A 15,921-nucleotide genomic window follows, 5' to 3' on the forward strand; every position below is an offset into this window, starting at 1 on the left:
ACTAATGTGTTGCATAGAGGAACAGCATGCAGAAGAAGAAAATTCCATTGTTTTGATTCACAAACATCATGTGAAAGACTGAGATTCTTCAAGGTTCATACAAAGAAAACTAAGAAACCTATATCAAATGCAGATATAACGCCCAATTAATGAGTAAAAAACACTGTTCAAAAGTCATTTTCCTACTTAGGTTCATCCCATATCTATTTAGCATTACTTATTCCTGACAGAGACTTAGGTTTACTGCACACTTTTCAAAATATTTTATGCATTGAATTAACTGTTAAAATTTTTCCGTAAAAAGTCCCAGAAAAAATCTATTAGACAATACTTCAGATGTCTTCACTTTCTCAAGATTTAAAAAAAAGAAGGTTTATCATTTAGCAAAAACACAGCAACAGGCAAATTCTTTTCATTAACAGTATTTGAAGACAACTTAATGGAGTTAACCAGATAACAAAAGAGGTAATCACTTTAGCAATAAAATAGACAATTACCCAGGAGAAGAAAGCAATTATTTAATTACCTATTTATTATCTCATTGGAGATGATAAAATGGAAATAATCGTTCAGTATATATAAGTAATCGTAATGATACTCAAACCATAAACTGCTACAAAATTTCATTTGAATTAGCACAGTTTACTCCGTCAATGTATTGTTTGCAGATTATGGCAAAAATTTTACCAAATATGTACTGAGTATCAGCTAGTATTGCAACTGTTTCTCCGATAAATAAACATTAAATGTTGAGACCATGCACCATAGATTTAGGCAAAATATCGTTATTGTCATTGGTCACCTTAATATGTTTCAGTTATAATAAGAATGTTCAATAATGCCAGAAAACCATTCTCAATAATCAGCACAATTAGTGAAAAAAATCCAGAGATCAAAATTTTACGTTAATCAGCAAAAAGTAGGTTGCATACTAAAATAATTAAAACTTTCCTAAAGACCTAATTTTCTTTTACATTTTTAACGTCTATGATGGTTGAAGAGAGCAACAGTTCATACTAAATTATTAGGTGACTAGTGATATAATACTTTGTTGAGATCCTAGCTGTATTACACGGCAGAGTAAACTTTATAAAACTGGTGTATTTTAGTTTTTTAAGTGGTTGATCAAAACAGAATGAAAGTTGATTCGAGCAAGTTTTCCTTCATTATTCCATTGGGATTGTTACGCTGAGTTAACCAAAATATGAGAATGAATGCTGCTAGGGGTCAAGATGGATGATTTGTGGATGATGGTTGGTTTTGTAAGAATCATGGTCCCCACTCTTTTTAAGTTTCTCTCCTCGAAAGCACCAGCCTCCTTGTACTGACCTCCCTGTTCCCTCCATTCTGCCACAATCAAACCTCCCTCTCTCCCCCACAGACAACAACTATCAACTGAGAAGACAGCAACAGCTTTCATTGCAATCATCTAAGAACACTTTTCTCCTTCTAACATCATGAAAATTCCACATCATGTGCAACTCAAGAAGACCAGAAAGGAAATAAAAAAATCAATGACTTTTGAGTAATTAAAGAATGCAAAAAAATTATAATAAATGTAGTGTGATTCGGACTCATGCGCCAAACACGAAAAGACTCCCGTCTTCCATCCTTAAGAGTAAGGCTACGCAATGTTTCAAAATCAAAATGAAAACCTCTCAATGTTCTGAGCACGAAGAGTTCAGCTGAACCCTGAAGCAATGGCAAAACAAAAACAGAGCATGGGAAGTGAAAAAAATTGCTCGACCAATCATCCCACACTATAATCAGAGAGGGAGAGAGACAATGAGAGCAAAAGTATCAAAACTTTTAAATAGTTTTTCCAGCTTTTATGGAAAAATTCGACTGAGTTCATTTCAAAGAAGTATTCCAATAGCAGAAGGGAGAAGTTTTCTTTGCAGCTGATTAATTATGCCGGCAGTTTTTATTATCATTGACGAGGAATAGTATTTATAATTCCTTAAAAAGATGCTACCTTACTTTAAGGATGAAGGGGGAATATGAAGCATATATATAATATATATCCAAGGCCAAACTGGGATTTTCATGGAATCTCAACCCACATAGTACCAAATATCTTAGAGACATCCAAGAGACATCTCACGAGACATAATGATCTCATACGTACGTAAATGTCTCAGAGACACATGTGAGCAGTCACATGTGCACCCAGAAAAATGAAGAGAATAATATCCAAAGTGAGGCAAATAAAGAATATTTTTCTGGGCACATATGTGACCACGCAGATGTGTCTCCAAGAGGTCTACATGCATATGATCATAAAACGTCTCGAGAAATGCCTCAGAGACACCTCTGAGATATTTGATGCTGCGTGGGAAGGTGAGCAAGAGAAAATATTTGAAATATAAAAAAGTATATAGATATATAAATATATATATATAGAGCGAGCAGAAAAACTTTTAAAATGACTTTTACTCGTGAATGGTTATGGCTTCCTTGAAGTTAGTGCTCCACTTCCAGCTGTGTCTGTTACACTATAACAGAAAAGGGCGGGAGGAGGTGTCAAATTTTTGCTCATGTGGGAAAACAAACACGTCAATTGGAAGAGTCAAAAGAGATCTTGACCACAGACAGATAAGGCAAGAGATAGATACTTTTCTACAACAGGTGCAAAAACTCATTGATATAGTATTTCACAAAGTTTCAAACCCTAGCTACTAGAAACTTCTTTTTTTAAAGAGAAACATCAATCAATCAACTAGGAAAAACAAGACAAATACAAAAAAAGATTTCTGATAGAAGTTTCAGTCATTACTTTCATTTAAAACAGCAGCCCCAAGATTGAAATATGTAACATCCATATAAACAACAACACAGATCTTTGAGTAAAAACATAAACATGGCACAGAAGGAGCCACCCCTTGTTCATTAAAAATAGTAGTGAGGAGGAAATCGCCAGATCTTGAAACAGCATCAAGGTATTTCTTTTAGAGAAAGTGTGAGAGTGAATTTGAAGAAATATTGGCTACAATGTGGGGCAAGATAGATGCAAGCAAAGATAATGATGTTATAAATAATTCATCTTTTTTTAACAAAACCAGTGCCTTTAGCTAATACTCACTTGATGCTTCGGAAGAGAAGGTGATCAATTCATCACATCAATATAATACATTTAAAAGATTAAGACATTGGTGTCTGAGCACTGGTCGAGACTATTCGTTGGCAGGCATTTAAGTGGTGCATACTCAGTGTTTAAAAATGCTATACAAGGATTGTCAAGAGAAGAAGGGAACACACAGGGGGCGCTAATAAGGAGACTATATTTGATATGCAAGGTCCAGGGTGGGGTCAATCTTGCAAGGAATGCTCAATGAGGCTTGTGCAAGTGTGTGCAAGGATAATTGAAGACTTAGTAAGCCGACAGATGAAATGAATAATAAAACACACAGAAATGAACGCAAACTATCAGTGTAGTGGTGGTGAAGAGATAGACACAAACAGAGAGAGACAAAAAAGTTTGCAAAGATACAGTGACCAAGAGAGGGAATGTTGAGTAAAAATTAAACATTATGCAGTCAAAAAACAAGAGTTATAAAGGGTCCCAAGATATTTTCATTGACACTGTGATAGAAAAACAGTTAATGGTGCAGAACTTTATACGTATAAGGTTTTAATTATTACAACAGAGGCTTGATATGGTTATTTTTTTACAGAGCCTCGTACATAAGTAGGTGTATATCTAACTGGCTCTAACTTGGTGATAATGGTGAATTAGGAAGAGAGGTTCAGGTTTTAAAAGGTTTATATGGGGTGAATATCATAAAAGAGCAAAAAATATATAAATATATATATATTATATTGCTGAAGTTTAAAACTACCTTTCTCTCCTCCTTCAATAAACCACATGAAAAAGAGAATAAAAAAACATAATCAGTGCAAGGGCAGTGCTGTGTAGTGTTCTTGAAGAAGATCAACAAAGAGGATACATATGTTTACATGTGTGCGTTGACTCTCAGGGGATTCAAACACACAGGTACCCATATACACTGCTGAGATATAGTACGGGTAGGAGAGAGGGGGATGGGACAGTACAGAGAGTTAGACAGAGAGAGACAGTGAGGTTGGCTGGGTAGAAAGCTACTGATCCTCATCGGATTGAAAAAAAATAAGTCCCTAACATGTCGCCACTCACTAATAACTCATTTATTGCAATGTCTATTGTAAAGAGTGTCTCAATTTTGAAAAAAAAACATTTCTTTAAGCTTCCATAATTTTCAGAGATCAACAGTATTCTTGTAACAATGTATAACTTACTTTGAGAAAATGAGTCACTCAGCAGAAAGTGGATACAGTATGTAGTTAACTTAAAGATAGATTTACTATCTTGAAAATTGTCAACTTTAAAGAGAAACTTTACACAGACTAAGCAGAGATATTTCTTGGAATGCAAAATGCCAAATCAGGCTTACCATACAGCAAGTCCTACTAGTATTCAACAAACAGCAAAGTCATGATCACACAAGACTACTCTTGAACTAGATAATTTTCACAAAGTTTCTTCAAGTGCTCATGACCAAATCTGAAAGAAATCCCTTATTTTCTACCTAAAGATAGCCAACAATCTATGTTTGCAAATCTCTACTCAATATATTGCAAAAATTCCAATATTCATTGAATAATGAGGTTAAACTGTTAAGACTAATTCCACAGTAATATTACATTGCAGAAGTGAAGAGAACATGGTGATCTGATTTAAGATATAGCATACCCATCACTATGATATTTAAATACGGTCAAACAGGTATGTGTTTGAAAAATAGTGGCCTATTAAGAATTCATAGTAACATTTATTCAATCACAAAAAAATAAGCAAGAGCATCTTCTCAAGTAAAACTCAAGATAAATATTGAATACAACAGGAAAAATGATCAATTCTAGCATTCAAGGTGGCCATCAATTTTATATCTGACCATCATGATGAATATTGGAATTTGGAATTCAACATCAAAGTAAGTGATTTTTCACATGGTAATTATCGCAAAACAACAAATCCAGAATTGAAAAGTGGATCAAGACTCTACTGGTATGAACTGTGACAAGATTTGAAGCAAGATTTTCCACTGGCAACGAACACAGTGGAAGACTTCTACAGGGATATGCTGCCATCAAGATGTGGATCTATATGACTGATCTTACCTTAGAGTTGGGGCCTGGCGATCCACTGACGGGACTTCCAAGGGAGGATGAAACCGAACCACCTCGTTCATTCACCACTCCAGGAATTGGTGGGCTATCATTTAACGTTGGTGATAAGCGAGCATCAATTGAGCTATTTCCTGGTGGCAGTCGCTGCTCTTGAACAGAAGCCAACCTGAACACAAATAAATTAAGATTGTGATGAGGAGAATTTTTAAACATGAAAGTTTTCAACAAGATCAAAATTCAAAACCTTTAGTCTAATCAATGTAGTTCACATTAATTTCGTGACATTGCTTCATGATAACAATGATGAGAACAGATACTTAGCTATAATGAAACTTCTTCGGTTGTTTAAAGCATATTTTTGAATCACTTCCACTCACCCATAACATTTGGAATTGAGCATTTAATTAAGTGATTTTTGCAGCCTGACTAAGTGACCATGGTGTACTGGAGGCTTGCTCAGAGTGCAATGGCTACAAAAGCCTCCAGCATTTGAGGGGAAATTCCAGTGGAAGTGATACAAAAATATGCAAAAAAAGACACAAAAAAGTCAATGTATTATCAATGGTCTTTGAAAGCTTCAATCATTTTGGTACTTAAGTTTTCAACAAGGAATGAAACTATGTGGAATTATGGGCTACGGGGGACAACTAAGAACTTGTGCTCATAATTTCTTTTGAGTTACTTCAAAATTAGGAATGGTTGGATCAGATTCCTTGGATCCAAATACCTGCAGATATTACCCTTCACCGGATACTTTGGATCACTGAAGACATCGGATCTGGGTTCAAAATGTTAAATTGATGCTTCACTGAATGCACCGTCCCATAAGAGGGAGTTGAAGGAGCTCCTATCCTCTCTTTGCATGCGCTGTCACACTGCAGTGCGTATTCAAGAACAATTTAGTTTAAAAGCTCTCGTACGGGTTATGCAACAGAATTTCTGCTGAGGAAAATTTTAAGGCAAAATATGATAGGCAGAGAGAGTGACTCCTATCAAGATATTGGACAATCATAGGGGGTATCTCAGTGCAGTAGGATAAAACATGTCAAAAGTAATTGATCACAGATATCAAAAAACCACCTCGGCCCTTCAACAGCCCATGCCTTTTTTTTTCTTTTCTGAGACCAGACAGGCCATAAATCATTATCAAAGAAGGAAAATATCAAGTTGCACGAGAACAATGGAAACTTGTTTCATCCCTACCCCACCTCACCCACTGACCTTTTTCATCCTACCTCCTCCAATTCCCCATTTCTGACTCAGCCCGAAGATATCTCTATAGCTTTCGGAAATTGTATGACATGCACAAGATTTAAAAAAAAATGAGACCAAACACGATGCATGTCCAAGAATAATTAAGTTTTTAAGCTCCGGTTGATTGACACCAAGCTTCTCAATAACAACAAGACTAACCCAATACATATTGAGCATTGTCCAAGCAGCACAATTTCCTAAGAAAAGCGTAGCAAGACATCAAAAACTAGCAAGATGTGACATATTCGTCCTTGACTTTCTCATTGGTAGCCTCGTTGCTTGAAAGACTTGAAAGAAGAGTTTATATTATTACAGTACAGTGGAACCCCGATCTATCATTCCCGAATTCATCATTCCCCATCCCTGGTCCCAAATAAAGTTCCATATAGACAATGTAATTTTTTCCTGCATCTATCGTTCCCCGAAGTATCGCTTTCCTACATTGATCCTTTGAAGATCCTGGTCCGGACATATAATTTTCCTGCATCCATCGTTTGACGAAAATGAGACGAAGTATACACGAAGAGTCATTTATGGCTAATAACGACAGGAACAAAGTTCGAATTTTCCCAGGAGATGGAACTACCATAGGGAGAAGCTCAGAACCGTGGGATAGTAATATCATCGCATTTCTCAAGATCCATTATCCCCCTCCATTCAGCACTCACCTTCCCCCTTTGATGGTTCCCTCTTCTCTAAAATCAAACAGAAGGTCCCAGATCGTGCAGGGATCGTATTACGAAGACCTTAGCTTCGAAAGAAAATATCAAGTTACATGAGAAAAATAGAAACAAGTTTCATGCCCCTTCCATTCTCGCCTGCTGAACTTTTTCATTCTACCTGCTTCTCAGTTCCCAGTTTCTGGAGGTCCACTGCTGAATGAATCACCAATTAGCCCAAATGTTGTCCAACAACGAATTTTGGCAATTGCTGTTAAACTTTAACACGTTGCGTACGGATGGCGAGAATTCTCATCATTTTTTTCCCTAACATTCCGGACGGATGACGAACATTCTTGTCATTTAGGTGCGTCAACCTAAACAATTTTAAAGCGTACAATACGTATTCATTAGTATGTTTTCAGTTGTTGTTCGTTATTCATAATGAAATGATGCATCATAACATTTGATTGGGTAAAGTTATATTCTAAACATTAGCTTACCCCCGTACGCAATGTGTTAATAAGATTAAAATATTAGTAATGTGCACATAATTCAGAAAAGAATGAGACTAAACACGACATACATATTTCTAACCTTTTTTAAGCATTTTAAGCAAGGAAATAGTGGGACAAATATGATGGTGATATTGATCCTCGCAGCTGAGCTTCTCGGCAGTTGATGTGGCATTTCTTTCCGAAAACAAGATATCAGGCTATTATCAGTTATCAATTTACTAGTTATACTATAAGTCTCACTTGTCAGAGTTACTGACGAAGGGATATCTTCTCAGGATATTTTGTTTCTCCCTACTAACTATCCGAATTCATCTGCTCATCTGGCGCTATGCTAATTAGAAAAGAATGGGTAAGTTGCCTTATCTTTAGGACAAAAAATTTCATGGCGCAGTCATATGGTCATGCTACACCCCCTGTAGTATGCTCTGTGTACATCATATGTGATAGCATCAGTTCCATACTTCACCTTGTACGAGTGGTTTCGTACTTTCCAGGGTGGGTTGACTTCAAACTAGCAAGCGTTTTCCGTGTGGGTTTAATAAAATCAGGTTTCATTTTTATTAGTTTTATTTTCAATCGTCTTCGGACCATGGTCATTCCAAAGAAACAAGTGAGAACTTTATAATATGGACTGAAAATAATTGAAGATGAAGAGAAGAATCCCGGCTAGAAGCGGGTGAATATTACAGAACGACTCGGATTGTAGCTAGCACATTAGCAGCATTAGCTAGCATTACGGTAGGGGTGGGAGTAGAGCGAGGTACCTGGTGAAAACAAGAAGTGGGATGAAGCCAAGCAGGAGTTAACATGAAGTGTGATCAGGCAGGCGAAAGCGGTTGTTTTAGCATAAAATGCGCATTGCTCTCGTGAATATGTGTACTTGAAATGGCATTTGATGGATAAGAATTTTTACGCAGACAGAAATCCAAAATACCAGTGTAAATGCCGAGTGGAGTGCAAACATTTTTTAGCAAGGTGGCATGTTCCTTTAGGATATTTGAAAGAGACATTAGTCGAATCAACAATGTGACCTAACTGTTTCAATAAAGTACTAGTATTCCTGTAATTAGCTAAAATCTTGTTTGAATCCTTTTATCCATATGAATATCATAATTAATCGCAAAAATCCTGTGTTTCCTGGGACATAGGAAACATAGCCAAACATTCCTGCATTGATCGTTTTCAGGCATTCATCATTTTGTTCACCCATCCCCCTGAAAAACGATAGATCGAGGTTCCACTGTATACAGTATTTATGGTCGCAGGGAGCACGCTCCTTCCCCTCCACCTCTTCCGTACGTGCTTCTGCTGCCCACCCATTCCTCTCGCTGAGTGGCTGTTTCTTTCTATTCCTGCAACTCTTTGCACGTGATGCCAATGTTGTTCTTAACATTGTTAATTGTATTGCAGACTGGGTAGTAGCAATTTAATATAATGATATACTCATAAAAATATTGTTCAATGTGTAGAAACTCACTTGCTCACATCACTCAAACCGTGAACATGACTCTCAATGATCAGTCTAGTACTATAATGTTACATTCATAGTTTGACTCATACTGCAGAAAACCTACTGAGCAGGCAAATTGCAGAAAGATATTCAGAATGGCAAAACAGGGAGGTTTTAATGAACCTTCAACACGACCGTTGCATGTGAGAGAGATGTCACTTCCACAAAGTAGGGAAATTCAAATATGGGCACTTATTACACCATTAAATGAAATGGCCTGGCAATGTTTTCCAATGATATCACAAGCTTATAACTACAATGCAGTCTGCTGCTTAAGATAATTTTTAAAACTAAGATAATATACTACATATAAAGTCAAAGATCTTCTTATATGATAAAATCCCAAGATTCAAGCATGATTGATCCAATAATGATGATGAGGGCCTGGAGCCCTATCCAGTAACTGCATCTCCCAGTTTCAGGGATTTCGGAATTGAACATTCCGTCTCAGACTCTGATTCCGTTTGTCACTTGAAAGCGCTTTTATACTACATCCACTATGCTAAATTTAATGCATTGTTGAAAAGCAGTAATGCCTTTAAAGGCGTTAACTCTTTCAACTGGTTTTGTCAGTAACTTTATTTAATTCCTAACTCTGTACATAATCATCCATTTCCCATAATTTTTGGTTCACATACCATGCCAGTATTGCAAATTACTTGTGACTTCTTACCAGCTTCTGCAGCACCACTTTTGTAGTAAAAATATTCCATGAGTTATCAGATGGCACATCAATTGCTGATTCCATGAAACAGGAAGTCATTTTCCGAGACCCTCCGACATTTCGGCCGCTATCGGACAAGTTTCCGTCACCGAAAGTTTGGATAGACCTTAGTGGATAGCTCATTCCAAAATTATGACGTCTTTCCGATAAGCAACCACGAACTATCCGAGAGATTGCCTTGGTGAAAAGGGTATCCTCCTCCTGGTATTGCATTGCCAGTTTTCTAGCTTTTCGGCGATACGATTGAATTGACAGTACCCACATACGGTGCGGGGAGCTCAAAACCTGTCACACCTGCATCTCTGAGTGATGCAGTGACCAGGCGAAAGCAGTGAGGGTAGTGCTGTTCAAGTAATAATAATTTAAAAGTGGTACAGATAGCATAGACCAAAATCTAGACTTTAATTGGAAAAATTGGGAGTCGTCTAATATGCCAGAATGTATGGTAAATACGGTGCATTTGCCATTTGGCTATGAGGTCATCGAAATTGGTCTACCTTTTTAGAGTAACCAGTGTTCCAGTGAGCTTCTTGCACCTCCTAAGAGCACTCTCTAATCGCTCAGGCTCTTCTTTCAAAAACCTGAAATGAAAAGATGGCATTTTAGATATAGGCCAAGGCATTGTACAGATGGGCATTCGATTTACGAAAAAAAGTCTGCAAATCATGAGTGGAATGGGAAATTTTTAAGGGTAAGCTCCATTTAATAAATGAATTGCTTGAAGGGAAATCTTAAACCTTAGAGTAGATGGCTGATCACAGCCATGGCCACAACATATCAACCGATTGCATATTTTGACAGGTTTGAACATTGTAACAAGGAGAAAAACTTGCATAAGGCAAAATGCAACTCAATGGTTGGACACAAGTGGACGGTAAATTTTATTTTTTTAACTAAACTTAAACCATTCCTGAGATTAAATACATTTTCAAATCCAAAAATAAGTGTTAATTAATCAGCATTGCATTAAATAAAATTTCAAAATTGACCAAATGTTGATAAAAAGCTGAACTGAAAACCTTCCATTCCCTTATTCCAACAATTTTTTTTTCACATTCAGAAATTCTGTAGAATAATGCTTGTGGGAACACTGTAGTTGCACGGGTAGGGCATGTAATCGAATGCATCGGTGCGTAAATCTGACTCTCTCCATACCTTGTATGGGAAGCTTCATCCAAAAAAAGAAATTTCAATCAATTTGAAATTTCAGATTAAGAACCTATTTTTCAAAATTTAATTTCATTTTTGGCTATCCACTCTTTAACAGAAGTAAACACAAAAGAACTTCTATCAATCAAAAGAACTCCACAGATCTTTTTCTACATTCAATTGCTGTCATAGGCCTTGGAGGCATAGGGCAAACTCATTGCCTGTCAAACCGAAAATCGCAGGCTTGCCTCCTGCCTGGGAAGGTGATCCCAATCCATGGCATGGACTTTTGTATGTGTTTAACATATGCCTGCCATGTTGCAAAACCCCAATATAAAAGTGCTGCTTTCTGTGGCATTGAAATGAATAAAATAAATTTGGCAGGATGCAGGTCACTGCTGCACAGCAAATGTGGAATGGGAAATTTTATGGAGTTATCTCCATTTGATAAATGAATTGCTTGAGGGGAAATAAATCACTCAGAGAAGGGACGAGGAGCAAAGGAGGTTAATAAGGGCACATGACCACACTCACTTTTCTTCCCGCACAACTTTCTCCATCTCCGAAGATAAGATGCTTTTCATTCCATCCTGAAGGTTAGGGAACCTCACTTTAAGGTCAGCCACTGTTTTGCTGCAATTAAAATACGTTTTTTTTTAATCCTCCCAATGGAGAATTTTATTTTATAGGGATCAAAGTTTTACTCTTCAGGTTACTTCTACTTAACATGAAAAATACATTCCTAACACGTACAGGTATTCCCTGGCTTACGTACATGATACGTTCCAAGGATTCAGTTATAGTTTAGATTGGTTGTAAAAAGGAACTGACAAATACAAGCATTAAATCATTTGCAGGCCAAAATCTAGCCTAAACTATGCAGTGCCGACTGGTGGAGATTCGTGCTGTAATGAAAATTAAGCACAGCAATGTTCTGCACATTTAATGATCACCTTTACACTGCATGTCCTGAATTTTTTTCACAGCATAATCTGATTTCGCTGATTGGTCAAATAAACCCTGTCAAATGATTGACCTATAATACTGCAATCAAAGAAAGAGCTGAAACTAGGGGTCAGCAAGGCCCCAAAATTTTTGCCTTTGCCCATTATCAATGCCAGACCTCCCAATCAAACCACTTTTAATTTCAGGTCAAAATTGGGCCAGTTCAGAAATTTTCACAGGGCAGATGGGGTCAAGCAGAAACCGAGATACTAGTACTATCATAACTAATTCTCATAAATAAGATGGTGAGACCTTTTTGCTAGAATTATAATGCAGATTACATAGGTATGCAATTCATAACAATGCAAATAAAAATATGCATACATTGGTCCATGGTCCATTGACAGTTTTCACATATCTTCTCTGAGCAGAACAAATGGCCCTTTTAAAATGTAAGGATTTAAGTTTTTAAAATAAGATTTTTAATGCAAACTTTAACTAGAAATGATCAAATCTAAGATTTATTTGCTAGGTTCATATTTAAAGCTTAAAAAATAAGGATAAATAATAGTTTTTTTCAAAAAACATGGAGAAATTTGGAAAGGTTCAAGGGATAATAAAAGATTTCAAAATAACAAATCATCAATATTTTCAAACTATCAAAGTGAATTGAAATTAAAACAACATTGGCACATGGCAAAGAAGGCATTTAGTGCCAGTATCAAAATGCACTTGACTAAATATGCTGAGTAAACTTTTATTTATCAGTATATTTATACTCAGGAAGTTATATAATTGCAACATAATACCACTCCTTACCTAGATTTGCTTAATATGAGGGCCATATTTTCCACATCGGACATATTGACCCTAGTCTTCCGGTTAATAACATTTCCTCGAAGTTCCTCAACTGTACTCTCAAGTTCACTGCAAGTTAAAATACAAAAGAGTCAAGCACAAACTGGAGCAGTCAAAAACACAAAAAAAAAAAATTAAAAATATATTTCGTATCCTTCCAGATACAGTGGCTTAAACAGGAGTATATGGATTCCCTTTTCATTCGGGAGGATAGCTTCACATAGCAATCACTAGCATACAGGTTTTAATTTTGTAGACATGGCATTAGATATCCCTGCAAAAAGGATGGCCACTCCAGTGAGCTTCATTGTGCAAATACTTGCCAGTGACAGAAAACTTCTAATAGCATTAATCTGGTCCCAAAGAACCCATTTGCATAGCAACATAATCATCCACCAAGGAAATAAGTGTAAGCGACCAGTTATTATTCATCAAATACATTCATTACACAATTACATATATGTAATATTTTAATACTACTCCATTGACAGTTTTCACATATCTTCTCTGAGCAGAACAAATGGCACTTTTACAATGTAAGGATGGAAAGTGCCTGTGGAACCAGGATTGAGAACCGATCCTATAAAGTTAGTACTTTAAAACCGGCTTGGAACGTTGGTGAGGATTTGAATTTGGAACCCAAAGCCAAAATAGTAAGCAGCATATTTAAGGCCAAAAAGTGAAAAAAAGATTAAAAATGCATATGTTACTTTCTGATTGCATAGCATCCACGCTTTTTCTTTTAAGAGTTGCTTGTTAACACGTTCATTTAAGGGTTCTTCAATTTGTCGCTCTCGCCAACATTGCAACATTTCCACTTTCAAATGAGCTGACTTTTCACCAGCCGCCGTCCACAGCACGGCACCACTCTTTCAGCTTAAATAGGTCTCTATGGATGTGTTCAAACAAATGGAATCACGTCGTTGATGGCACAGTGACCATTTCAAACCAGCCCGGCGACGTGCAATCTACGGCGTGAAATACACACAATGCTACATTGCAGCCTCTTTCAGACAAAATGACTTTTTCCCGGCCGCCGTTCAAGTGAAATTCAGCCAGCTTTAGGTGACAAGACTCTCTGCAATGCTATGTGCCGTGCCGTGAACGGCGGCTGGCAAAAAATTGTTTAATCTGAAATTGCTCTCACAACTGAATCATGTACATATACGGAAATTCTTCGAAATATGAGCAAGATGCATTCCGAGAGCTTGTTCGTAAGTTGATAAACCTATGCAAGGCATCGAAAAGTGTGGTTATGTGTGGTTACAATTTTGCCTTAGCTAACGGCCGCTCAGTATATCCATGGTGTCGCTTTACCGCCTTGCTGAACAGTTTATTGTTGAGGTTATAAGAACTGTGACAGTAAAGCATGCGAAAAAGTTGTCAATTGAAGTAACAATTTAAGCTACATCATAGAATACAGAATACATATATTTTGAATTTTTTTTCACAAGTTACAACAGATTAAGGGATGATGTCGTCAGAAGTTGGGGGATTTTCACTATTGATCCTGTTGCTGTGCAGTATGTAAACTGTGCTCCAAGCATATTAGCGCAGCCCTTCAAAATCAACATCGGCCTCTAATGTTTTCAGTGAATGCCTGTTCTGTACTGCAGGCAATACTTGCACCAAAGAAAGGAATATATTACATCCAGGTAGGGTAAAAATGTTGAATTTTTAAAATCAAAACCTGGAGAAAGAACCAGAGGCTGCCTGATGTAATTTGGCATATTGGTCGGGCATGCATTCTTTAACAACGTGTTATTCAAACTATTTTACTTGGCAAATAAAGTTATGGAGACGATCTTCAGTTTTTTTTCACAGAGCTTTCCCACTAATTTACATCTTTAGTGAAGTTAACTTCACTCACCTCTTGTGGTTTCTCATTTAAATCTGCCATTAATTCAGATTATAAGAGTTCATCCTTGGAACCGAGTATCGAGAACCCAAAACCGATGGGGGAGAACCGAAAAAATTCAAGAACTGACACATCCTTACTACAAAGCAATGATGTTTTGCCTTGAGTTATGCTATTGATGAGAGGCAGTAGGTAAGCAGCACAAAATCTTGTCATTAACTGAGGTGGATCTTCCCTACACAAGATGTTGGAGGACTGATTACAATGAATGTCACATTACCACGGGCGTCGCTACAATAGGGGACATGGGGGATGCGTCCCCCCTAATATTTGAAAAGTCAGTTTTGAATAAAATAAATTAAATATAAATTGAATAAAAAAAATTTAATATAAACCCATATGTCCCCCCCAAAGTGCTGATGCTGACGATGCCAATGCACATTACAAGTCAACATTAACCAGTAAGATGCGGACGAACAGCAATTTAAGGATGCAAGTTTAATGATCTGGTCTTATTGACTGAATTACATTATAAAAACATTCTCCAGTGTATTGCATCATCAAACACAACGCAAAAATTTGAGGTAAAATGGTATTTTCCAAGCAGCGTGTTAATGCGAGGTGAATCAACACACAGAAATATGAACAGAAATAATGTAATTGAGTGAGCATGATCTCATCAAGAAATTTTCATTAACTGCTTAGACTGAGCATAGAAAATGAGAGCTGGAATTCATAGAGAAGAGATAACAGAGCCGTTTTGAAACACAGCATAGGACGAAAATGGAAAGGAACGCTTAATTTAGAGAAATAAAAAGAATCGATTGCCATGGGAAAAAGTCTGAAACACGAATTAACTCCATATTTCTGTAGGGAAAATTCTCATGAAATGAAAACCATAGAACACTCCAAAACATTAAACCACGCCTCATGAGGGAATGAATTTCCTAAAAGAGATTTTCTCAAATATGTTGGCACCACTGGCATGAGCCAACTCATCATAAACGTAGAGAAAAGAAGAGTTTTAGCTCAAAAAGAGGCATATGATAACCAGCCAATTTAAGTTACTGTAAGGCTGAAAACTAAGGCATTTCATAAACAATAAAACGAACATGAAAAGTCACTGAAAACTCATGATCAGATATGTTGGAGTAATTCTTTTATAAACAATGAAGTACATAGTAGAGAACTTTAGTTGCTAGGAGTTAGTCTAATGGGTTGAAGTGTCCTCTATGTCTTAAAGTCTCTTCAAATTTCATCTTTGACCAACAATGAGTACG

General features: G+C 36.8%; 1 protein-coding gene across 23 annotated transcripts in view; it reads right to left on the reverse strand.

Annotated features, from left to right (window-relative positions):
• Positions 1–15,921, reverse strand: part of LOC124163590 (coiled-coil domain-containing protein AGAP005037) — a 242,090-nt gene that overhangs the window by 7,751 nt on the left and 218,418 nt on the right. For all 23 annotated transcript variants that reach the window (XM_046540600.1, XM_046540584.1, XM_046540596.1 and 20 more), the window contains 4 exons: positions 12,745–12,852; positions 11,515–11,613; positions 10,329–10,412; positions 5,158–5,332 (listed from right to left, as the gene is read on the reverse strand). In XM_046540600.1, coding sequence (XP_046396556.1) covers positions 5,158–5,332; positions 10,329–10,412; positions 11,515–11,613; positions 12,745–12,852 — 466 coding nt within the window. The remainder of the gene's footprint in view (positions 1–5,157; positions 5,333–10,328; positions 10,413–11,514; positions 11,614–12,744; positions 12,853–15,921) is intronic.

This window comes from Ischnura elegans, chromosome 8 (genome assembly GCF_921293095.1).
Source record: "Ischnura elegans chromosome 8, ioIscEleg1.1, whole genome shotgun sequence".
In the NCBI taxonomy this organism is placed as follows: Eukaryota; Metazoa; Arthropoda; class Insecta; order Odonata; family Coenagrionidae; genus Ischnura; species Ischnura elegans.